This window comes from Artemia franciscana, chromosome 9 (genome assembly GCF_032884065.1).
Source record: "Artemia franciscana chromosome 9, ASM3288406v1, whole genome shotgun sequence".
In the NCBI taxonomy this organism is placed as follows: Eukaryota; Metazoa; Arthropoda; class Branchiopoda; order Anostraca; family Artemiidae; genus Artemia; species Artemia franciscana.
Genome location: NC_088871.1, coordinates 40,962,536 through 40,987,630, shown reverse-complemented (window position 1 = coordinate 40,987,630; position 25,095 = coordinate 40,962,536). Strand labels below are relative to the sequence as shown.

Sequence of the window (25,095 nt, the reverse complement as noted above, 5' to 3'; positions counted from 1 at the left end):
GTTTTCAACGAGGCAGTTGAAATCCAAAAACAGATTCATCAAAAGTTCGCCCTCAATACAGATTAAATAAAAAAAAAAGTTTTCTTTAACTGAAAGTAAGAAGCGACATTAAAACTTAAAACAAACAGAAATTACTTCGTATATAAAAGGGGCTGCTCCCTCCTCAACACCCCGCTCTTTACGCTAAAGTTTGACACTTTCTCTCAACTCCACTTTTTAAAATAGTAAAAAACCTCAGCGTAAAGAGCGGGGCGTTGAGGAGGGGGCAATCCCTTTCATATACGAAGTAATTTCTGTTCGTTTTAAGTTTTAATGTCGCTCCTTACTTTTCAGTTAAAAAAAATTGTTTTTTTATTTAATTTCTGAACGCTTTTGAATTAATGTATGTTTTGATTTTGGCTCTCCGCAGATGAATAATTAAAACGAAATTTGCATATTTATCTTTTTGGCTCATTGATCGAATGATTTTGGAAAAAAGGAACGAGGGAGGAGGCCTAGTTGCTCCCCCCAAGTTTCTTGGTTACTTAAAAAGGCAACTAGAACTTTTAATTTTTTACAAATGATTTTATTAGTAAAAGATATACGTAAATTCCGAATTAGCTTACGTAACGAACTTTTGTATTCGTATGTTTTTATTACGTATATGAGGGAGTTTATACCCTCAACAGTATATCGTTCTTTACAATAAAGCTTAAGTTTTGTCCCAATTCCTTAAGAATGACCCCTGAATCACAAAGGCCGTAGAATAAATAGTTGAAATTACCAAAAATACTTTAGCGTAGAGAGCGAGGTATTAGGAGGAGGTGGACCCCTCATATGCGTATTAATTTCTGTTCGTTTTATGTTTTAATGTTGCTCCTTACTTTCGGATGAAAAAACTTTTTCATATTTATTTTTTCATTGTTTTTTTTAAATCCTCCGCTCCCTTCATAGAAATTTTCTTCCCCCATGATAAATTACTTCATGGAAAGTTCAACCAACATATCCCCCTCTTCCCAACAACTCCCCCAACCCAAAAAATCCCTCTGGAAATGTATGTACACTTCCCAATAACCATTACTATATGGAAGCACTGGTCAAAGTTTGTAACGTGTAGACCCTCCCACGGGGACTGTGGGGGAGTAAGTCGTCCTCAAAGACATAGTTATAAGGTTTTTCGATTATGTTGAATAAAATGGCTATCTTAGAATTTTGATCCGGTATCTTTGGGAGAATGATTAGCGTCGGAAGGGGACCTAGGTGCCCATTAATTTTTTTTTGCTCACCTAAAAAGTGCACTATAACTTTTCATTTTCGTTACAATGAGCCCTCTCTCGAAATTCTAGGACCACTGGATCGATATGATCACCCCTGGGAAAAACACAAAACAAAAACAAACAAACAAATAAACACGCATCCGTGATCTGCCTTCGGGCAAAAACTACAAAATTCCACACTTTTGTAGATAGGAGCTTGAAACTTCTACAGTATGGTTCTCTGATACGCTGAATCTGATGGTGTGATTTTCGTTAAGATTCTATGACTTGGGGGGGGGGGGGGGTGTGTTTCCCCCTATTTTCTAAAATAAGGAAAATTTTCTCAGGCTCGTAACTTTTGATAGGTAAGATTAAACTTGATTAAATTTATATATTTAAAATCAGTATTAAAATGCGACTCTTTTGATGTAGCTATTGCTATCAAAACTCGACTTTTTAGAGGTTTGACTACTATTGAGCCGGGTCACTCCTTACTACAGTTCGTTACCACGAACTGTTTGACACTGGGGAAACTTCTCTAAGCCCCATTTATAATGAACTTGTTGATTCCGTTCGCTTTTATATCTGTCCACAAAATCATATTTCGCAACCTATTAGGATCTCTGATAAAGCATGGTAAGCGACTAGACTTTCAAATGCTTTACATAGAAGGAAATTCTGAACTGCCATTCACTATCCTATTTCTATTCAGTTACCCATTTATTGTTTCATGGAAAAGGTCTTCTTATTTTAGTTTCAATGTTTCTTTCAAAGTTTACTTTTTTATATTGTCTTGGGGACTTGTATTTGTATTTTTTATTAGTTTATTCTGCACTGAGGTTTATTGAGGTGCACTGAGTTTATTCTGCAACGAGCGACGATCGAGGACGATCTCGAACGAAATACTTGCAGAGTTCTATCTTCTATTTTCTCTGGTTGTTATTATCCTCGTTCTCCTTCCTTACGATTTTTTATGGCATTTGGTATTTAGCAACTGACATATAGCGATCGCAAATTCTGTCCGTCGGTCGATCTGTCCTGGTTTTGCTAATTTGGGCAATTTCATATAAGCTAGGACGATGAAATTTGGCAGGCGTATCAGGGACAAGACCAGATTAAATTAGAATACTCGTTTTCCGATTCAAATATCTGGGGGAGTGGGGGGGACGGCTAATTCGGAAAAATTAAAAAAATGAGGTATTTTTAACTTACGAATGGGTAATCGGATCTTAATGCATTTTGATATTTAGAAGTATATCGTATCTCACTGCTCTTCTTTCAAATCCCGACCGAATCCGGTTACATGGGGGGAGTTGGAGGGGGAAACCTCTTGGAAAACACTTAGAGTAGTGGGATCGGGATGAATCTCGGTGGGAAAAAAAATCACAAGTCCTAGATAAGTGACTGACATAACCAGAACGGATCCACTCTCTTTGGGGGAGTTGGAGAGAGGGTTAATTCTGAAAAATTAGAAAAATGAGGTGGTTTTAACTTACGAATGAGTGATCGGATCTTAATGAAATTTTATATTTAGAAAGACCTCGTAACTAAAATCTCTTATTTGAAATCCCGTCCATATTCAGTGTTATTGAGGGGAGTTGGGGGAGGGGAACCGAAAATCTTGGAAAACGCTTAGAGTGGAGATATCAGGATGAAACTTGGTGGGATGAATAAGCACAAGTCTTAGATACGCGATTCACATAACCGAACCGGATCCACTCTCTTTGGGGGAGTCGGGGGGGGGGGAATTAATTCAGTATTTCAGAAAGATTAGCAAAAAAAGAGGTATTCTTAACTTACAAACGGGTTTTTGGATACTAATGAAATTTTATATTTAAAAGAAAATCGTGTCTCAGAGCTCTTATTTTGAATTCTGACCGGATCTGGTGACATTGGGGGAGTTGGAGCAGGAAACTGGAAATCTTGGAAAACACTTAAAGTGGAGAGATCATGATGATACTTGGTGAGAAAAAAAGGCCGAAGTCCTAGATACGTGATTGACATAACCAGACTGGATTGGCTCTCTTTGGGGGAGTTGAGGGACGTTAATCCAGAAAAATTAGAAAAAAGGAGGCATTTGTAACTTACGAACGGGTGATCAGATCTTAATGGAATTTGATATTTAGAAGGCTTGTGATTTACGGCTCTTATTTAAAATACCGACCAGATCTGGATACATCGGGAGGAGTTGGATAGGGAAACCGGAAATCTTGGAAACGTGAAAATTGAGGTGTCTTTATCTTACGAATAGGTGATCGGATCTTAATGAAAATCGACATATAGAAAGATATTATGTCTCAGATCCTCTACTTCAACTCAAATCGAGTTTGGGGACATAGGGGACTGGAGGGAGAAACGGAAATCTTGGAAACCGGTAATCTTGGAAAACGCTTAGAGTGGAGAGATCGAGATGAAACTTGATGGGAAGAATATGTACAAGTTCTAGATATGTCATTAACATTATAGGACTGGATCCACCCTCTTTGGGGGAGAAGGGGGATTTCCAGTGTTTTGGCGAGTTCGGTGCTTCTGGACGTGCTAGGACGATGAAAAGTGGTAGGCGTGTCAGGGACCTGCACAAATTGACTTGACAACAGGCTTTTCCTTGATTCAATCATCTAGGGGGCTGGAGAGAGAGGACAAATTAAGAAAAATGAGGTGTTTTTAACTTGCGAGTGGATGATCGGATCTTAATGAACTTTGATATTTAGAAGTACCTCGTGTCTCAAAGCTCTTATTTTAAATCACGCCCCTATCCGGTAATATCGGGGGGATTCGGAGGGGGAATGGGAAATCTTGGAAAACGCTGAGAGTGGAGAGATCGGGATAAAGCTTGGTGGGAAAAATAAGCACAAGTCCTAGGTACGCGATTGACATAATCGGACTGAATTTGCTGTGTTTGGGGGAGTTAGGGGAGGGGATTCAATGTTTTGATGCGTTCGGAGCTTCTGCACGTGCTAGGACGTTGAAAGTTGATAGGAGTGCCAGGCACCTGCATAACCTGTTTTGATTAATTTGTTTTCCCCGATTCAACCGTCTGAGGGGCTGAAGGGAGAGGAAAAATTAGAAAAAAGGAGCTATTTTCAACTTAAGAGTGGGGGATCGGATTTTAATGAATTTCGATTTCTAAGGGACCAATGTTATTTTAAATCCTGACCGGCATTAAGCCTCTGATTTTCCTTTTAAATCAATCTATTGATTCTTAGAATTTTGCTAAAGGTCATGCCATGTGAGCTCTTGGCTCTTCTGACCTCGTCAAAAGTGCCATATGAGCTCCTAGCTCTTTTTTTTGTCTTTTCAAAAAATAAGTTTTTCAAAGAAAAGAAAAAAAAAATTTTTTGTCCAGAAGTACTTCTACGGGAATGAGATAAATTATTTGAATATCTACCCCCTAAAACATAAGCTATAGTAAACTAAATACCTGGAAATCAAAAACAAACAGAAGTTAATTTTAAAAAAATCAGAAAAAGAGTTTTTAAAAAAAAAGTGAAAGCCATATTAAACTTAAGATCAACAGAAATAAGTTGCTACAATGAATGAAACTCAGAAAGACCAAAAATTACTATTAAAGAATAAATGGAACCCAAAAACGATAATCATAGCAAAAAAATCATGTAACAGGTAAGATCATGTAATAAAAACGAACAAATAAATCCTAAAACAAGAGGAGCCTAAATTGAACATTGAAATCAAACACTTCGTGGTAACGAACTGTAGTAAGGACCGACCCGGCTAAATAGTAACCAAAACTCTAAAAAATGAAATTTTAATACCAATAGCTACGTGGAAAGAATTGCATTTTAATGCTGATTTTAAATATATAAGTTTCATCAAGTTTAGTCTTACCCATCAAAAGTTACGAGCCTGAGAAAATTTGCGTTATTTAGAAAATAGGGGGAAACACCCCCTAAAAGTCATAGAATCTTAACGAAAATTACACCATCAGATTTAGCGTATCAGAGAACCCTTGGTAGAAGTTCCAAGCTCCTGTCTACATAAATGGGGAATTTTGTATTTTTTGCCAGAAGGCAGATCACGGATGCGTGTTTATTTGTTTGTTTGTGTTTTTGTTTATTTGTTTTTTTGTTTGTTTTTTCCCCAGGGGTGATCGTATCGACCCAGTTGTCCTAGAATGTTGCGAGAGGGCTCATTCTAACGGAAATGAAAAGTTCTAGTGCCCTTTTTAAGTGACCAAAAGAATTGGAGGGCACCTAGGCCTCCCCCACGCTAATTATTTTCCCAAAGTCAACGGATCAGAATTCTGAGATAGCCATTTTATTCAGCGTAGTCGAAAAACCTTATAACTATTTTTTGGGGGACAACTTACCCCCCCCCCCCCCCCACAGTCCCCGTGAGAAAGGCTACAAGTAACAAACTTTGACCATTGCTTACATACAGTAATGTTAATTGGGAAGTGTACAGGCGTTTTCAAGAGGATTTTTTGGTTGGGGGAGGGGTTGAGAAGAGGGGGATATGCTGGGGGAACTTTCCATCGAGGAATTTGTCATGGGGGAAGAAAAGTTCCATGAAGGGAGCGCAGGATTTACTAGCTTTATTTAAAAAAAAAACAATGAAAAAATAAATATGAAATTTTTTTTTCAGCTGGAAGGAAGGAGCAGCATTAAAACTTAAAACGAACAGAAATTATTACCCATATGAGGGACTCACCTCCTCCTAATACCTCGCTCTTTACACTAAAGTATTTTTAGTAATGTCAAGTATTTATTCTACGGCTTTTGTGATTCAGGGGTCATTCTTAATGAATTGGGACAAAATTTAAGATTTAGTGTAAAGAGAGATTTACTGACAAGGGGGCGAACCCTCTCATATTTGTAATGAAAACATGAGAATACAAAGTTCTTTACGTAAGCTAATTTATAAGTTACGTAAATCTTTTACTAATAAAAAGATTCGTAAAAAATTAAAAGTTCTAGTTGCCTTTTTAATTAACCAAAAAATTGGAGGGTAACTATATTTCCTCCCCCGCTCTTTTTTTCTCAAAATCATTCGATCAAAATTATGAGAAAGCCGTTTTGCCAAAAAAGATAGATATGCAAATTTCGTTTTAATTATTCCTCTGCGAAGAGCCAAAATCAAAACATGCATTGATTCAAAAACGTTCAGAAATTAAATAAAAAAAACAAGTTTTTTTTAACTGAAAGTAAGGAGCGACATTAAAACTTACGAACAGAAATTACTTCGTGTACGAAAGGGGCTGCTTCCTCATCAACGCCCCGCTCTTTACGCTAAAGTTTTTACTGTTTTAAAAAGAAGAGTTGAGAGAAAGAGTCAAACTTTAGCGTAAAGAGCGGGGCGTTGATGAGGAAGCAGCCCCTTTCATATACGAAGTAATTTCTGTTCGTTTTAAGTTTTAGTGTCGCTCCTTACTTTCAGTTAAAAAAAACTTGTTTTTTTTATTTAATCGAACCTTAAAACGGACAAACAACACTACAAACAAGAGTTTGGCTACTGTTCCTTTCCCTAACTGTAGAAGTATTCGGAAAATGTACTGCGTCAGTTGCACTTTGCTGAAAACAAATTATACTACAAATTTTGTACTTAAAACATAAAAAAATAAAGATTACAGTGAAATAAAATCTTAAACTGCAGAGCCTTCAGCAATTAATTTCATCATGTGTCAATGATTCAGTTACATTTTATTACTTCTTTCCAAGAACTGTTCAAGACAAATACAGTTTTCGAACGACTTGTATTACAAATATTTTTTTTGCAGTTATTACAGCATTGAAAATAAAATAAAATTATATTGGGATAGAGTTTTGAACTGACGATCTTTCAGCAATTAATATCATCGTTTATCGGATATACACTTTAATTTTATTAGTTCTTTCCAAGACTTTTCAAGACACGTATGGTTTTCAGTAAAGAGCCAATGACGAAGCAGGCTCCAGACTTTCACAATTAGGGAAAGGTCCAGAAGCCAAACTCTTGTTTTTAGTAATTTTTGCTCGTTTTAAGCTTTATTTGCATATTTAGTTTGATGTTTACTTGTTTTAAAGTTTTTCTATTCATTTATATTAGTACCTGTTGTATGATTGTTTGCTATGATTGCGTATTTAATTTCTGTTCGTTTTGGGTTTCATTTATTCTTCCATAGTAATTTCTGGAGGTTTTGAGTTTGAATTATTACAGGGATTTATTTCTACTGACACTAATGGTATTTACCTTTCTTTGAAAAACTTCTTTTTCGGAAAGTTATTTAATGATTACCATAAATATTTATCTATCTATCTATACTAACGAAAGCAAATAGTGAATCGAAATCGTAATTTTGAAATTAAATTCGGTTTTCTTTTTATTTTGCTGGACTGTACACGATTCATATCCACGTTAAATTGTACTTCCATACAGAGAAACCACAATCTTTTTTGCTCAGCTACAACACTAGTAGTTTATCCTAAAAATCCCATAAGAAATAATTTCCTAATTCCCTCTGAAAGACTGCCTTGAGTCTTACATTTCTTGAAATTGATTTCCTTTTTGTCTTTCTTCTAGATAGCTTACAACCATCGACTGCATCACGGGAATTGTCACTGGAAACAAATTTCAATTAGATCTAAAATCGAACATTCGTTCTGGAAGAACTGGTTATTTACAAGAAGCAACAGTTGTAGGACTGGCTGTCAAAAAATAGATAAATTAATTAAACCATTGGTGTAGGGACACGAGTTCTTGTGCCCCACAAGAAGTTATATCCTTAAATACTCTCTTATGATATCTTCCAACCTTATTCTGGGATAATATGTTTTCTTTTGTCCCGATAAGGATGGGAAGAACTGATGATCCTTGAGAACTTTTCATTCATTATCCACAAAACATGTTCTAGTCATTTAAACTTTTCTCTTATTACAACTCTAGAAAGCGGGATGAAACCCGATTTTGTGCAGAGCTTATTGTTTGAAGTACGGCCAGCCAAACGGGTCCCAAAAAATCTGTTGACAATTCCTCTAGAAAACACCTAACAATTCCTCTTGCGTTTTCTGAGGCGCCTACGTCTCAGAACCATTTTAGACAAATGTCATCAGACTAGCTTCCAATATTTTAACCTTCGTTCACAGACTTACCTTCCGATTCGTTTGAAATTTTTTAACTGTGAAAAGACCTCCTGGGCCTTGGTTATTCTACTTTTAAAATATTCACCGTTTTCACTATCTTAACGAATAATACTACCAAGGTAAGTGAAGCTATCCACTTGATCAATCTTCTCGTTAAACAATACCACCTTTTCTCCTTCACTTATTCCTAGCCAAAGCGACTTTATCTTCTGAACATTATTTTATTAACCTTTTCTTGTACCCTTAACTCTCAAAACCTCCAAAAATAATTCACTCTGCTAACATTTTTATCTAAGACCCTCAAATCCACAATTTAATCGAAGTCAAAAATAGTTTTACTTCAGTGCTTCCCTAACTGAATAACTGATAGAGGTGTAAACAGAGGGATATACAAGAACAGTAAATATCTGTGGTTAATAGTAATTGCTTCAATATATGTATTTTAACTGTAATTATGTTATATAAAGTTTATCTATAATTAATTTGATTGAGTAATTATTATGTTACCAGTAATGCCGGATGAATATTGACTTCATGAAACAACGAAAATATTCCTGTTATCCACTAATAAGATTATGCTCTTGTTATCAAACAGTTCGTGGTAATGAACTGTAGTAAGGAGCGACCCGGTTCAATAGTTCCCTCATCAGCTCCTAGCTCTTTACGCTAAGATTTTTTACTGTTTTAAAAAGTGGAGTCGAGAGAAAGAGTCAAACCTTAGCGTATTACATAAAAAAAAAAATAGTTTTATTAACTGAAAGTAAGGAGCGACATTCAAACTTAAAACGAACAGAAATACATCCGTATATGAAATGGGTTGTCCCCTCCGCAATCCCTCGCTCTTTACACTAAAGCTTTTAATTGTTTTAAAAAGCAGATTTGAGGCAAAGAGTCAAACTTTAGCGTAGAGAGCGAGGGATTGCGGAGGGGACAACTCATTTCATATACGGAGAAATTTCTGTTCGTTTTAAGTTTTAATGTCGCTCCTTACTTTCAGTTAAAAAACTAGTTTCTTATGTAATTTCTGAACGTTTTTGAATTAATACATGTTTGATTTTGGCTTTCCACGCATAAATTATTAAAATAAAATTTGCATATTAATTCTTTTTTTGGCTAAATGGCTTTCTCTTAGTTTTGATCAGACGATTTTGAAAAATGAGGGATGGGGAAGGAGGCCTAGTTGCCATGCAATTTTTCGGTTACATAAAAAGGCAACTATAAATTTAAATTTTTAACGAATTTTTTTATTAGTAAAAAATATACTTAATTTGAATTAACTTACGTAACAAACTTTTATATTCTTTAATCTTTATTATGTATATGAGGGGGTTTGTACCCTCGTTAATACCTCGTTCTTTACACTAAATCGTAAGTTTTGTCCCAATTCATTAAGAATGGCCCCTGAATCAGAAAGGCCGTAGAATAAATAGTTGAAATTACTAAAAATACTATAGCATAAAGAGCGAGTTATTTATCTCCTCCTAAATACCTCGCTCTTTATGCTAAAGTATTTTTAGAACCCCTCATATGCGTAATAATCTCTGTTCGTTTTAAGTTTCAATGCTACTTTCTACTTTCAATTGAAAAAAACTTTTCCATGTTTATTTTTTCATTGTTTTTTTTTTATAGTAATTTTAGAAAATCCTGCGCCCTTTTCATTGAATTTTTGTTCCCCCATGACATATTTCTCAAAGGAAATATCCTCTCACATAGCCCCCTCCCCTTAACCCCAAACCCCAAAACCAAAAAAAACCCTGAAAACGACTGTACACTTCCCAATAACCATTATAATATGTAAACACTGGTCGAAGTTTGTAACTTGGAGCCCCTCCCCCAAGGACTGTGGGGGAGTAAGTCATTCCCAAAGACATAGTTATTGTGGTTTTTGCCTATGCAAAACAAAATGGCTATCTCAAAATTTTTATCTGTTGACTTTGGAGAAAAAATGAGCGTGAGAGGGGGCCTAGGTGCCCTCCAATTTTTTGGGTCACTTAAAAAGGGCACTAGAACTTTTTATTTCCATTAGAATGAGCCCTTTTGTGACATTCTAGGACCACTTGCTCGGTACGATGACCCCTGGGAAAAAAAAACAAATAAACACGCACCCGTGATTTGTCTTCTGGCAAAAAATACGAAATTCCACATTTTTGTAGATAGGAGCTTGGAAATTTTGCTATAGGGTTCTCTGATACGCCGAATGCGATGGTGTGATTTTCGGGATGACTTTTAAGGGGTGTTTTCCCCTATTTTCTAAAATAAGGCAAATTTTTTCAGGCTCGTAACTTTTAATGACAAAGACTAATTTTGATGAAACTTATATATTTAAAATCAGCATAAAAATCTGATTCTTTTGATGTATATTTTAGCATCAAAATTCCCTTTTTTAGAGTTTCGTTTACTATTGAGCAGGGTCGCTCCTTACTACAGTTCGTTACCACGAACTGTTTGAAAGAGTGGGGTGTTGGGGAGGGAATATCCCCTTTCATACGCGGGATAATTTCTGTTCGTTTTAAGTTTTAATGTCACTCCTTACTTTCAGTTAAAAAAAAACTTGTGTTTTTATTTAATTTCCTTATAAGCTTGTATTCATAGGAGCCATTTCGCAGTATAACATACTATAAATACGTTCTGAGACCATATGACATACGATAACTTAAAAATGGCACTAGACCTTTGATTTCCGTTCGAATGCACTCTTTATCAGTCTTCTATGATAATTCTTTTAATAAAATTTTCTCTGGGAAAAAAAAACAACAACAAAAAACAAAAAAAACGAATAAACACTTATCCGTGATATGTCTTCTGTCAAAATACAGGAAAATTCCATTTTTTTTGTACATAAGTGATTGAAACCTCTACAGTACGGTTCTCTGATACGTTTGATCTGATGGTGTGATTTTCGTTAGGATTCATTGAATTTTAGGGCTTGTTTTCCCGTATTTCAAAAATCAAGCAAATTTTTTCGGGCATATAACTTTTGATGGGTGACATTGAACGTAATGAATCTTGTATATTTGGAATCAAAAAAGAAAGCTGATTCTTTTAAGGTATTCATTGATATCATAATTCCTGTTTTAGAGTTTCGGTTACTATTGAGCCGAGTCACTCCTTGCTTACACTTGATCATTAGAAAAATTGTACTGTCTGATCATTAGAAAAATTATTACTGAGATTATCCTTGCAAAAGTAAACAGTGTTTAATAGGCCTCACGTTCACATGATGCGAAGCCGGAACCGCTCTGTTCTTCATTGGTGTACAATGTAACTTATAACGAACTTTGATTAGGAAGTATAGAAGGCTATTGTTATCTTTTTTGGGCGAAATACAATAAAAAACAAGTTTTTTCAATAAAGTAAGGAGCAACATTAAAACTTAAAATGGACAGAAATTATTAAGCATATGGGAGGGTCTGCCCTTCGTCAATACGTCGCTCTTTGCTCTAAAGTTCAAATTTTCTTCCAATTCTTTAAAAACGACGCTTGAATTACAAAGACCGTTTAATTATAATAAATAGCTCTCTTAAAGTTACTAAAAAAACTCTAGCGTAAAGACCGAGGTATTGACGAGGGGGCGAACACAGTCATCTACTTAATCAATTCTTTTCATCTTAAGTCTTAATCTTGCTCCTTACTTTCAGTTGAAAAACTTATTTTTATTTAATTTCTGATCGCTTTTTAAATAATGCTGGGAAATCATTCGACATCCCTTTCATGGAAAATTCTCTTCCTCATGAAAAATTCCTCCATATAAAGATCCTCCCACGTAACCTCCTCCCCCTGACTTCCTCCCCCCCCACAAGAAAAAAAACCCTTGAAAATACCTGTATTTCTCCCAATAACCAATACTATATATAAACAATAGGCAAAGTTCAAAACTTCCAACCCTTCCCCGAAAGACTTCGGGGAATTAAGTCATCTCAAAGACATAGTTATTAGGTTTATCGACTTTGCGAACAAAATGGCTGTCTTAAAATTTTGCCCCGATGAATTTGGAAAAATTTAGCGTGGGAGGGGGCCTGGTGTTTCTGCTGATGACTCCTAGCAATTGACCCCAGCGTGGTACACAAGGGCTAGAATATCACACCCTCTAACATACACTATCAAACCTACAGCATTTTCAGATATTTTCCTAAAAAACAACCGGTTACACCAGAATCAATCATTTAAACTTAAAGAAATATTCCCAAGAGCGTTTCTTCTGATGACTCCTAGTATTTGAAGCAAGCGTGGCACACAATGGCTAGAACTTAGCACCCTTTGGCGCGCATTATGATACCTGAAGCATTTTCAAAAATTTCCTTAAAACAGCAACGTTTACCCTAAAAATGAATATTTAAACCTAAAGGATAATTCCCAATAGCGTTTCTTCTGATGACTCCTAGCAATTGACGCCAGCATAGTAAACAATGGCTGGCATATGACCCCCTCTGGCGTGCATTATCATATTAAACTTAAACCTGTTGAAACCTGTTGAATCTTGGTTTTTTCTCTTCGTGAAACATAATGTAGGCTGGTTTTTTTGTTCGTGAAACCTGCTGTATGGGGATAATTTATTCATGAAACAAAATGTATCTTGAATTATGTCTTCGAGAAACTTGTTCTATTTTTATTTCTTATGCATGAAACTTCTTCAATGTTGATTTTTCTTTATCTTAAACTTTATTTATAAAAGCTAATATTTTCTTCATAAAAGCTGCTGTATCTTGATTTATTCTCTCGTGAAACATAATTTATCCTAATATATTTCTTTGTGAAACTTTCTGCATGTTGGTTTTTTCTTCATGCATCACGATGCATACTGATTCCTGTTAATGAAACTTGTTGGATATGGATTGTTTCTTTAGTAAACTTAATGTATCTTGGTTAAAGTCTCAAGAAACTTGTTATATTTTTGTTTTTCTTCGTGGAACTTGCACACTGATTTGACTCTTCATGAGATACGTACACAAATGTTTTCTCATTGTGAAACTGGCTTTGTTTGTCGAATATATTGCTTGCTCGTTTTTGGTCGTGAAACTTAATTTATCTTGATATTATCTTCGTGAAACTTGTTGCATGATCATTTATTCTTTCATGAAACTAATTTTATCATGATATTTTTCTCCGTGAAACTTGTTGCATGCTGGTTTTTTCTTCGTGAAACATGATGCGTTTTGTTTGTGAAACTTGAAGCTTGTGGATTATTTCTTCAATAAACTTAATGCATCTTGATTAATGCCTTTCGATAAACTTGCAATATTTTATTTCTTCTCCAAAAAACTAGTTGCATGATCATTTTTATCTTCGTGAAACTTTTATAATTCTCCTCGTGAAATCGGTTTCTTTTTTGAACTTGTAGCATGCTGATTTTTGAACGGAAAAAAAAATATATTTACAAGTTTCACGACGAAAAAAAATCAACATACAACAAGTTTCACGAATAAGAAATACAAATATTACAAGCTTCTCAAAGACATAAATTAAGATAAATCCAGTATCTTGAAGAAATAATCCACAGCAACAAGTTTTACGAAGAAAAACCAGCATGCATCATGTTTCATGATAAAAAAATACCTGTAATAAGTTTCATGAAGAAAAGTATCGTAATAAATTAAGTTTTATGATGGAATAAATCGACATACAACAAGTTTCACGAAGGGAAATATCAAGATAAATTACGTTCCACCAACAAATATCACCCTGCAACAAGTGTCACGAACAAAACCAGTTTCACGAGCAGAAATTTCAATGTAAAAGATTCGTGAAGAGAAAAATCAACTTAAAATAAGTTTCACGAAGAAGAAATGAATTATAACACGTTTTTCGAAGACATAAAATTAGGATACATTTAGTTTCTTAAAGAATTAATTCACAGGTAATAAGTTTCAAAAAGAAAATCATCAGTACGCATCATATTCAGGATGGAAAAACCAACAAACAACAAATTTCACGAAGAAAAATATCAAGATATATATACATACATATATATATATATATATATATATATATATATATATATATATATATATATATATATATATATATATATATATATATGTAATATGTCTTAAAATTATTTAGGTGTGATAATGCATGCCAGAGGGTACTATATGCTAGTCATTGTGTGCCCCGCAGGCTTCAATTGCTAGAAGTCATCAAAACAAACGCTATTTGGAATTTTCCTAGGTTTAAATGATCAATTCCAGAGTAAACGGTGGTTTTTGTAGGGAAATATCTGGAAATCCCTTATGTGTTATAATGCATGCGATAGGTTGCCATATTCTAGCCAATGTGTGCCACGCTCGCGTCAAATGCTAAGATTCATCAGAAGAAACACCATTGTGAATTTTCCTTTAAGTTCAAATAATCAATTTTAGTTGAAACAGTTATTTTTGCAGAAAAATATCTGAAAATGCTTTAATTTTGGCAATGCCCTAGAGGGTGCCAAATTCAAGCCATTTTAAGCCATCTGGTTTCATTTAGACATCAGAAATAACACTATTGGAAATTTTCCTTTAAGTTTAACATTTATTTCTGTAGGAATAAATGTCTGAAACCCCAAGGCATGATAATGTGCGCCAGAGTACCTGTCATATTGTGGCATAGTGACGTGAATTGAAACGGTTTATCACTTATAGGGTGGCTTGCAAAAACATGAATCGATTGATTTAAAGAATGGTTTTTGACAGAAAATCTGGAAAATATCTTAGGAATTATGAGGGGGGTAGCAGAGGATACTATGTGCCATTCATAGTTTGCCATGGTGTTGTGAATTGACAGGGTGTATCACGAAGGGTTGGCTTGCAAAAACATGAAACATTTGATTTAATGCGTGATTTTTAACAAAAATTAGCTAAAAAATGTCTTAGGAATGATGAGGGGACTCTAAAGGCTAGTAGAGGGCCAGTTATAGTATGACACGTTGGTGTGAATTGACTTGGCGTTGATGGAGCTTTGGCATGCGAAAAAAATGCACCAATGGACTTGATGGATGAATTTTAAAAAGAAATATCTGAAATTTTCTTAGGAATGACGAGGAGGTGCTAGAGCGTGCCGTGTGCAGTCCATAATGTCAAATCATTCAAAAATTCTCCTCCGTGGAAAATTTTTTCCAAGAAATCCCTATACCCAATGGAAAGTCTTTCCCACGTAAAGTTCATCAACGAAAAATTTCTTCTGCGGAAAATCATATCACGGAGAAATAGCCCTGACAAATCCATGCCGCGATAATTTCCCCTGGAATACATCCACATGTAAAATTTAATCATCGAAGAGTAGGTAAGAAGAACAAAAAAAAAGAATTTTGTGTAGGAATTCTGACAAACTCCTAGTTCAATATTCCCTGGAAAATTCACCTCTGGAAAATTCTCTCCCCACAAAAGATCTTCCCATAGAAACCCCCTTACCCTAAGAATGCCTATATTCCTCCCAATAACAATTGCTACATGTTAACAATGAGCAAACTTCATAGATAGCAACCTTTTCCCCTGGGCCTGTGGAGAGCCATGTCATCCCAGAGGCACTGTTATTGGATCATTCAACAATACTGAATAGAATGACTATCTAAAAACTTTGATCGGATGACTTCGGGGAAAAGAGGCATGGGAGAGGAGCAGGTTCCCCCCTAGTCTTTTTGGTCTCCTCAAGGGTTTTCGGATACGCTGAATCTAATGGCATAATTTTGAGACATTTTGGGAGTATTTCCTCCTTTTTTTAAAGTACGGCAATTATCTCAGGCTCGTAGCTTTTCATGGATAACATTAATGAATTTTATACATTTGGAATCAGCATTAAAAGGCAATTCATCTGATGTATCTTTTGTTATAAAAAAAAAACAAGTTTTTTTCAACTGAAACTAAGGAGCAAAATTAAAATTTAAAACGAAAAGAAATTATTACGTATAGGAGGGGTGTTGCTCCTCCACAACACTTCGTTCTTTACGCAAAAGTTTGCTAGTGGTTTAAAAAAACCTTCTTAGTGTTCTAATTGAACGAACCTTGTGTTCGAACATTTCTGATCGTTTTTCTAAATAACACCAGAAAATCTGGCTCCGCCTCCTCGGAAAAATCCCTTCTCTCCACGGATATATTCTTTAGACAATTCAGTCATGGTAAAAATTTACAATGGACAATTGCCCTAAACATCTTACGCGTAAAATTCAGTTGGCAAAGAGAAAGCAAGACAAGAGAAGAATTTCGTATAGGAATTCAGGTAAATTCCCCCAGTGTAAAATTTCTACGTAAAAATTCACTCCCAAAAAACTTACCTTCCCAAGGGGAAATTATCCCCGTAGAAAATCCACCCAGCAGGAAATTTGCCCCCGTCCCCTGAGAAATGTATGGATACTTTCCCAATAACAGATACTGTTCGTAAAGAATGGGCAAATTTTATAATTTAAGGACCTTTTCCCAGAGATTATGAGGGGCTAGGATATCTCCAAAGTCATATTTATTCGGTCGTTCGACTATGCTGAACAAATAGGGTATCTCAATATTTTGATCGTATGATTTTAAGAAAAAAGCGTTTGGAAGGGGCCTAGTTGCCTTCTCATCTTTTTGGTCACTTAAAAAGGGCACTGGCACTTTTAACTTCCGTTCCAATGAACCCTCTTTCGATATTCTAGAGTCACTGGGTTGGTGCAATCACCCTGAGAGCAAAAAACAAATAAACAAGTGATTGTTCTTCTGGCAAAAAAATTCCACCTCTTTGAAGATAAGAACTTGAAAGTACCTCTAAAGTAGGGTTTTCTGATGCGCTGAATCTGATGATGTCATTTTCATTAGGATTCTACGTATTTTAAAGGGTGTTTCCCCCTTTTTCGAAAATCAGGCAAATTTCTTAGGCTTGTAACCTTTGATGGGTAAGACTAAACCTAATGAAACTTATACATTTGAAATCAGCAACATCATCTGATTCTTTTGATAAATCTATTGGTATTGGAATTCCGGTTTTTGGAGTTGCGGTTACTATTGAGGCAGCTCGCTTCTTACTTAGAGTTCATTGGCATATACTGCTCGATTAGATTTAAATGAAAACAAAAATGAACATAACTAAGACACTCCAGGCCTTCATCCCGCCACATAACATCTTTAGCTTCAGACTACGCTTCAGAAGAAAAAAAGCCTAAAGCGGAATAAAGATGGTAATAGGGATAGTTAATGGGGAACATGAAGCCATATTACGAGGAACTGCTATTTACGAAGAATTGCTGTTTACACGACGACTTGTCAGGAGAAAGCAAAATTTTCATCTTTTGAGTTCTGACTACGAGCGAAATAAGTGTATGGACCTGAATCCATATGCCGAGTCTGAAACAAAATTTAAAACAAAGGAGAAACTTACACTAGATGAAAAAAAGTCAAAAGTAGATGAAAAAATGATAAAAATAGATGAAAATAAGGAAATGTGAAAAATGCTGGAATAAACAGATGAAATTTCAATAAGAAATAAAGCATCATTCGTCAACAAGTCAGTTAGAAGGGACTTCCAGCAAGAACCAAACAAGAGCTAGAGGCAAAGGCCTAGTTGCTGAATGGAAAATTGCTGAAAATGCCATATAAGGAACATAAATCAGTGACATGGAGCGTCAAGGGAATAAAGCAGAAGATACATCAGGCTATTGAAAGTGGAGAATATTACCGCAGTATAAATCATTCAGAGTGCATAAGAGAATGTTAAAGAACCTTTGTCATTGCGAGGGGGGTAAAGTGTATGAAAGTAATAGTAGATAGTGTTGTTAACATTATATACATATTCTTGATCAGTGAGCCTGAAAACACGGTTTACAATTAGTTCAAGAATTATATTTTTTCTCTTTTAAAAAGAGATCCCCTGCGCTCGTTTCAGAATGATGGTTAAGCCTAAATTTAGAAGGTACTTTTGAATCACTGTTTTTCAAATTAAAGTTGCCAGTAAAGAGAAAGTATTTGTAAGTAACAAATAATGAAAAGAAAGTAACGGAGCCTCCCCATCCACCATCTGGCTCTGTATTAGAATTAAAAAAAAAAAAAAGAAAATAGGTTTTTTTTTCAACTGAAAGCAACGAGCAACATCAAAACTTAAAACAAACAGAAATTACTATGTATATGAAGGGGGCTGCCCCCACCTCAACACCTCGCTCTTTACGCTAAAGTTTTTTAGTGCTTCTAACAAGTTTTTTTTCTAGTTAAACGACCCTTGTGTCTCAAGAGTCTTTCTTAAGGAATTGGGACAAAATTCAAACTTTAGCATAAAAATGTAGCTACTGAGGAGGGGGCAGCCCCTACATATACGTAGTAATTTCTGTTCATTTTAATTTTTAATGTTACTCCTTACTTTCAGTTGAGAAAAACTTGCTTTTTACTTAATTTCTGATAGTATTTTAAGTAATGCCAGGAAATCTGGCTGCACCTCCATGGGACCCCCCCCCACTACATAATTATCCACTAGAAAATTCAATCCCAGATAAAATTTACCCCGCAGAATTACCCTGAACATTTCCGCGCATAAAATTTAGACTGAAAAGAGAAAGCAAGATATAAAAACAATTTTGTATAGGAATTATGGATAATTCCCCACAGTAAAATTACCCCTGAAAAGTTCAACCTTTGGAAACTTCCTTTCCCATGGAAAGTTCCCCCATGGAAAACCCCCAGCATAAACCCCCACCCCAGACAAAAATGTACAGATATTCCACTAACAAATGCTGTGCGCAAACAATGGACGAATTTTATAACTTAAGAATTTTTCCCCTGGGGCATGAGGGGAGGGTTAATGTTATATCCAACGGTATATTTATTCTGTCTATCACAATGATGAACAAAATATCGATCTCAAAATTTTGATCGAACAGTTTTGGGAAAAAAGGGGTGGGGGACGGGGGGGCTAGATTTACCTCGAATCTTGTAGGTTACTGAAAAAGGGCACTAGAACTTTTGATTTCTGTTTCGAATGAGCCCTTTTTCTTTGTTATAGGACCACTAGGACGATACGATTACCCCTGGGGAAAAAATCAAATCAACATGCATCCGTGATTTTTATTCTGGCAAAAATAGAAAATTTCACATTTTTCCAGATCGGAGGTTGAAACCCTTACAATAAGGTTCACTGATACGCTGATTCTGATGGTTTGATTTTCTTTAAGATTCTTTGACTTTTAGGATGGTGTTTCCCCGTTTTTCAAAAATGATGCAAATTTTCTCAGGCTTATATTCTTTGATGGGTAACACTAAACTTAATGAAGCTTATATATTTGGAATCAGCATAATAAGTCGATTCCTTTTGATATATCTATTGGTATTAAAATTCCATGTTTTAGAACTTCGGTTACTATTGAACCCTGTCGCTCCTTACCTTTAATACGTATATGAAGGGGTCACCCCCTCGTCAATACCTCGCCCTTTACGCTAAATTTCGAATTTTGTCCCAATTATGTAGGAATGACTCCTGAATCACTAAGACCATTTAATTAGAATAAAAGCTCTTTTAAAATTACTAAAAAAAACTTTAGCGTAAAGAGCGTGTTTTTGTCGATGGATTGACCCTCCTCATACATATAATAGTTTCTGTTCGTTTTAAGTTTTATTGTTGCTCCTTACTTTCAGTGGAAAAAACTTGTTTTTATACTTAATTTCTGATTGTTTCTTAAATAATGTTGGGAGGTCCGGCTCCCCATCCATCGAAAATTCCTTTCCCTATGAAAAAATCCTCAATGGAAAGGTCTCCCAACGTACCCCCCCCCCGCTACAGCAGAAAAGATTCCCCTGAAAACGTCTGTATTCTTCCCAATAACCAATACTATATATAAACAATGGGCAAAGTTCATGGCTTGCAGCCTTTTTCCCGGGGACTGTGGGGGTTTAAGTCATCCTCTAATACATAGATATTACATTTTCTTTACTATGCTGAGAAAATGGCTACCTCAAAATTTTGATCGAGTGACTTTGGGGGAAAATGAGCGTGACAGGGGGGCTAGCTAACCTCCAATATTTCTGATCACTTAAAAATGGCACTAGGACTTCTGATTTCCGATCAAATGAGCCATCTTCCAATCTTCTACGATCACTGGTCTGATATAATCACGCCTGGGAAAAAAACAACAAAAAAAAACAACAAATAAACGCGCATCCGTGATTTTTCTGCAAAATTCCACATTTTTGTACCTAGGAGCTTGAAACCTCTATAGTAAGGTTTTCTGATATGCTGAATCTGATGCCGAGATTTTCATTAAGATCACTTGCGGTTTTGGGGGTGTCCTCTCCTTTCAAAAATTTGGAAAATTTCTCGGCTAGTAACTTTCGATGGGTACCATTAAATTTTGATGAATTTTACATATCTTGAATAAGCATCAAAAATCATATCTTTTGATGTATCTATTGGGGTCAAAACTCTGCTTTTAGAGTGAGCCGAATCGCACCTCACTGACAGTTTGTTACCATGAACTGTTTGATTTTCGGTATATATTGAATATTTCAATGATGCGATTGGTTTTACGATACATAGATTCAGTTTTGGTGGATAACCTTAACATTGCCGTTATTCTCTTATGAAAAAGATATAAATAATAGATTTAATTTCAACTATGGCTACTTTTCCTTATTATTTTTGAAGAATTTGTATTTTTTTAATCAATCAAGAAGCAAATATAAATCAATAGTTTCTTATAATAAGAAGATGTAAATCTCTGTAGGGTATTAAGTTTTATAGAGCTTTTACAAAAGCATTTATGAATTAAATAAACCTATTTAATGGATAGTTGTAGTTGTTTTATTATAGTGTTTGTTACTGCTTTTTAAAACCTACGAAATGAATCATCAATAAATAACCCTATTTATGCTGTGGTTAACTTGTCCTCTAGAACGCTTGAACCATTGAAAATTCAAACTCTCGAAAAAGGTCCAAAATTCTCTTTTCTTTCAAAATAAGTTCCTATGGCGTGATTTCCTCTCTAGAGTCTTCTTTGCACAAATTTTATTCGTCTTTTCCCAACCCAGATGAAGTTAGGGCTCCTCCCGCCAATGTAAAATCAGATAATTTGCGTGACCTAAGAATTCTATCAAACCTCCGAAAAGATCCGTCCATTTTTATAACTAAAGCAGATAAAAGCAATTCTTTGGTTGTCATGGATACGAAAGATTATGACACAAAAATTTATGCACTTCTAAATGACATAACTACATATAAAACTATAACCCACGATCATACTGATCAGTTTGTTAACAAAATTATAAAAGGATTAAAAGATTCAAAACAAAATGGTAAATTTACTCCACAATTACATGATAAATTTTTCCCCTGTGGCAGCTTTTGTCCAAAATTTTATGGTCTACCAAAATTACATAAGCAAGGCATTCCTTTGAGGCCAATTGTAGCTTATACGAAAGCCCCCGCCTGCAACATTGGAAAATGGTTATGTACAGCCTTCAAACCTTTGTTTTTTTCTCAAAAATCTTATATTTGTAATTCGGTTGACTTAGTTGAAAAACTCAAAAACGTATGTATTTCAGAAAATACAATTATCAGTAGCTTTGACGTTGTGTCTATGCATACAAATATTAATGTAGCAGAATCTGAGAAATTATTAGAAAATAAAATAAAGGAAAATTATGACTTAAAAGAAGGTTCAGCAACAGGATTAGATTGCGATATTTTAATGACCTTGGTTAAACTTTGTAACAAGTATTCAATGTATTTCCAATTCCGTAATTCTTTCTACCAACAAATAAATGGCTTACCCATGGGTGCACCTCTCTCCTGGTTACTGGGGAATATTTATGTAGATCATATTGAAAATTGGGCATTAAATTCATATTTTTTTAAACATATCTTCTGGGGACGTTACATAGATGACGTAATTTCACTCTGGAACTATGGGGAAAATGAACTTAGGGTTTTTAGATCACCTCAACACATATGATAGGAATTTACAGTTTACCTTAGAAATTGAAAATGCAAACAAAATCTCATTTCTAGGTATTCTAATTATTCGTAACTTAGATGAACTCATTTTACTATTTACAGAAAACCAATACAAAACAATAGATATTTACATTTTGAATCAAACCACCCCCAAAAGTTAAAAGAGGTATCGTAATATCTCTCGTCGATCGTGCTCTAAACATTTGTTCTGATTCCTAAATCACAGCTGAACTAGACTTTATCAGGGACATACTTTTTGGAAATGGGTATCATCTTTTATTTACTAATAATACAATTAACCGTAGAGTAAAAAGACACTCCCATAAAATCAACGATAATTTACCATGTGAGAATCCCGATAAGCCCCAAAACATAATTTACCTCCCATACATCCCAAAAATCACTAGAAATCTTAAAAAAATATGCACACAAAATAATCTGTATGTTGTATTTACCAATAGTTTGAAAATCATAAATCCCCTAAATTCTGGTAAAGATAAGACTCCAGTTACTCGCCAAAGAGGTGTCTATCAAATACCATTCGACTGTGGCAAATTCTGTGTAAGGAGAACCCACCAGAATTTCGACAAACGCCTACAACAACATAAAGATGATATCACCAAAGCTCTGAATTCTAATATTGCTTCTCTTTCTTTTGATTCTGCTTTAAGCAGCCATGTTTTCGAAAATCCTAGCCACAAAATAGTTTTCTTTTTCAAGAATCCACCATTATTAGCAATGATCTAGGCATAAAGCAAGTAGTTCGAGAAGCAATTGAAATCAGACCTAAGATTAATAATAATATTTCCCTAAATAGGGATTTAGGAGAATATTCACTGAGTGCTCTATACACAAATTTAATTAAACATGACCTTACAAATTATTATAAAAAACCAATAGATATTAAAACAGAACCTGTCAGAAATAGACCAATGAGATCGGCAGCGAAAAAAGCAAGGCTGGCATTAAAAACGTGTTTTAAATCATTTTCTTTCATTTCAATGAATTACCTTGTTTCATCACAATTTATTTATCAGTCCTGGTTGAACTTCGCTGAGGTAAGGATGCTGGGACCGTTTTGAAAAACTGTTCATTTTAGTTTTATTGATTTTATCCTCTTGTAAGCTGTTTTTTCTTATTTGTATTGCTGAGGACGGCCCTTGGACATGGGGCCGAAATTTTCATTCCGATTTGTTTCCCACTGTCTTGAGAAATTCCCTATTGTTCTTTTTGTTTTTGGTGTTTGTGATGGAAGGGCAGTGTGGTCTCCGTCGTTATTTATGCGAGCTGAAATTTTTATATGTGTAGATTTAAAACTATCGTTAATGATAAATTTCATTAAGTCATATATTGTAATGAAGGCTTCATTGTTTAGATTTTCGACCTTAGTTGATAAGTGTTGCTCTTTACTTACAGCTGCTTCTAGCAATTATTTGGTCTAAGACTCTCTTATAGGTGAGGGGAGTCAAGAGTCTCTTTAAACAGCAGTTTTTTTTACATTAAAGTTTAATGTTTATATAGCAACGCTTTGGGAATGATAATCATCTCTAAAAAAGTATACATTTGGAAATACTTCTCAGTTTGGTGAGAGGGTTCTAAAATATCAAATTGAATTATAAGTTCGTTATTTCTATGTTTGTCAAGATTCTTACAGTTCTTGAACCGAATCTATGGAAAAGCCTCTATTGAATACCAGCACAGGGGGGGGGGGGAGGGAGCAATAAGCGTTTTTGTCCCAGTAAGCGTCTAAAATTATAATTTATATTGCTCAGAACAAAAATCTACTGTAATATAAGGGGAGCTTTTATCCAGGTGCACCCATATTACAGAATTAGTCCAAAAAGATGTTCCCGAGAATGAAGGGAGATTGAAAGCTAATTTGTACCATCCCCCACGAAAAAAAAATCCTTCTATATTTTTCTGAACGCTCTGTTAGAGAATATTTGGGCTGAAAAATTTTATAGGCTTCAAGCAACCCTCCCTTCCTATCTCCTCCAGGCTACTTTAGTTTTCTGCATCCAATTCCGTATTGTTACATGTGTTTTGTGTTTTCGGTATGGCACTAGTTTTTAAGAGTTCTATGAAAATTGGGAAACATCATAAGTCATTTCATTTGAAACACTTCTTCAAAAATATGTCAGGTAAACTACGAAGCAGCAGTGTTCTTTCGTTTTAAGTTTTACCCTTGTTCTTCACTTTCATCAATAATTTTCTTTCTAATAACTGGCATCAAAAGTTCTTTGTGTTGGAGTATCGGCTACTATGAGCAAAAGTCACCCTTAATTGCAGTTCGTTACAACGAACCGTTTAATATTGGGTCACTGAAGTAATTTCAATAGATGCAGCTAAACAAAAAGTTTTAACTACTAATACAAAGAACTGCCCTCATACGTGTAATTTTAGTGATATCGGAATCTAAAACTAAATTATACCTTAAATAAAACTGTCTGTTTTTTGAAATTATCTCCGAATTCTGATGTGGGATAAAAAACCAGAAATAAACAAAATATGTAACTGACATTTTGAGGTATAGGAAATCAATTAAGGAAATTTATCAAGGTATAAGTCAAACACAATTCAGTAAACTATATGTTTTTCGTTAAGAAATTCTTTGACCTTTTGGTTTCCTGGGTTTCTTGTTTCTATGTGAAGTAATTGATTAAACAGGAGAAAATGACAACAGAGTGGGATTTTTACAGAAGAGAATGAACAATGGTGTTTGTCAGCGAGGGAAAAGAAATTTTTATATGAATTTAGAAAAAAATACATTTGTTTAATAAAAAAATTCTTAAACCCTTCCTATAGATTTTGAAGAAAATACATATTTTCACTGAAAACGCATTTTTGGGCATTTTCAGCAAAACATTAAAAAAGCCCCCCCCCCATAGATTTTGGTAAATACAGTTTAC

At 34.9% G+C, this 25,095-nt stretch overlaps 1 protein-coding gene across 12 annotated transcripts in view; it reads right to left on the bottom strand.

The window, feature by feature from the left end:
* LOC136031416 (glutamate-gated chloride channel-like) overlaps positions 1-25,095 on the bottom strand; it is a 237,077-nt gene that overhangs the window by 105,033 nt on the left and 106,949 nt on the right. The window contains exon 1 of one of the 12 annotated variants that reach the window (XM_065710982.1): positions 22,642-22,674. The exons of the other annotated variants lie outside the window; for them this stretch is intronic. Within the exon in view, the coding sequence (XP_065567054.1) occupies positions 22,642-22,659 (18 nt within the window). The 5' untranslated portion in view covers positions 22,660-22,674. Of the gene's footprint in view, positions 1-22,641; positions 22,675-25,095 lie in introns of those variants that run through there. 12 annotated transcript variants of the gene reach the window in all.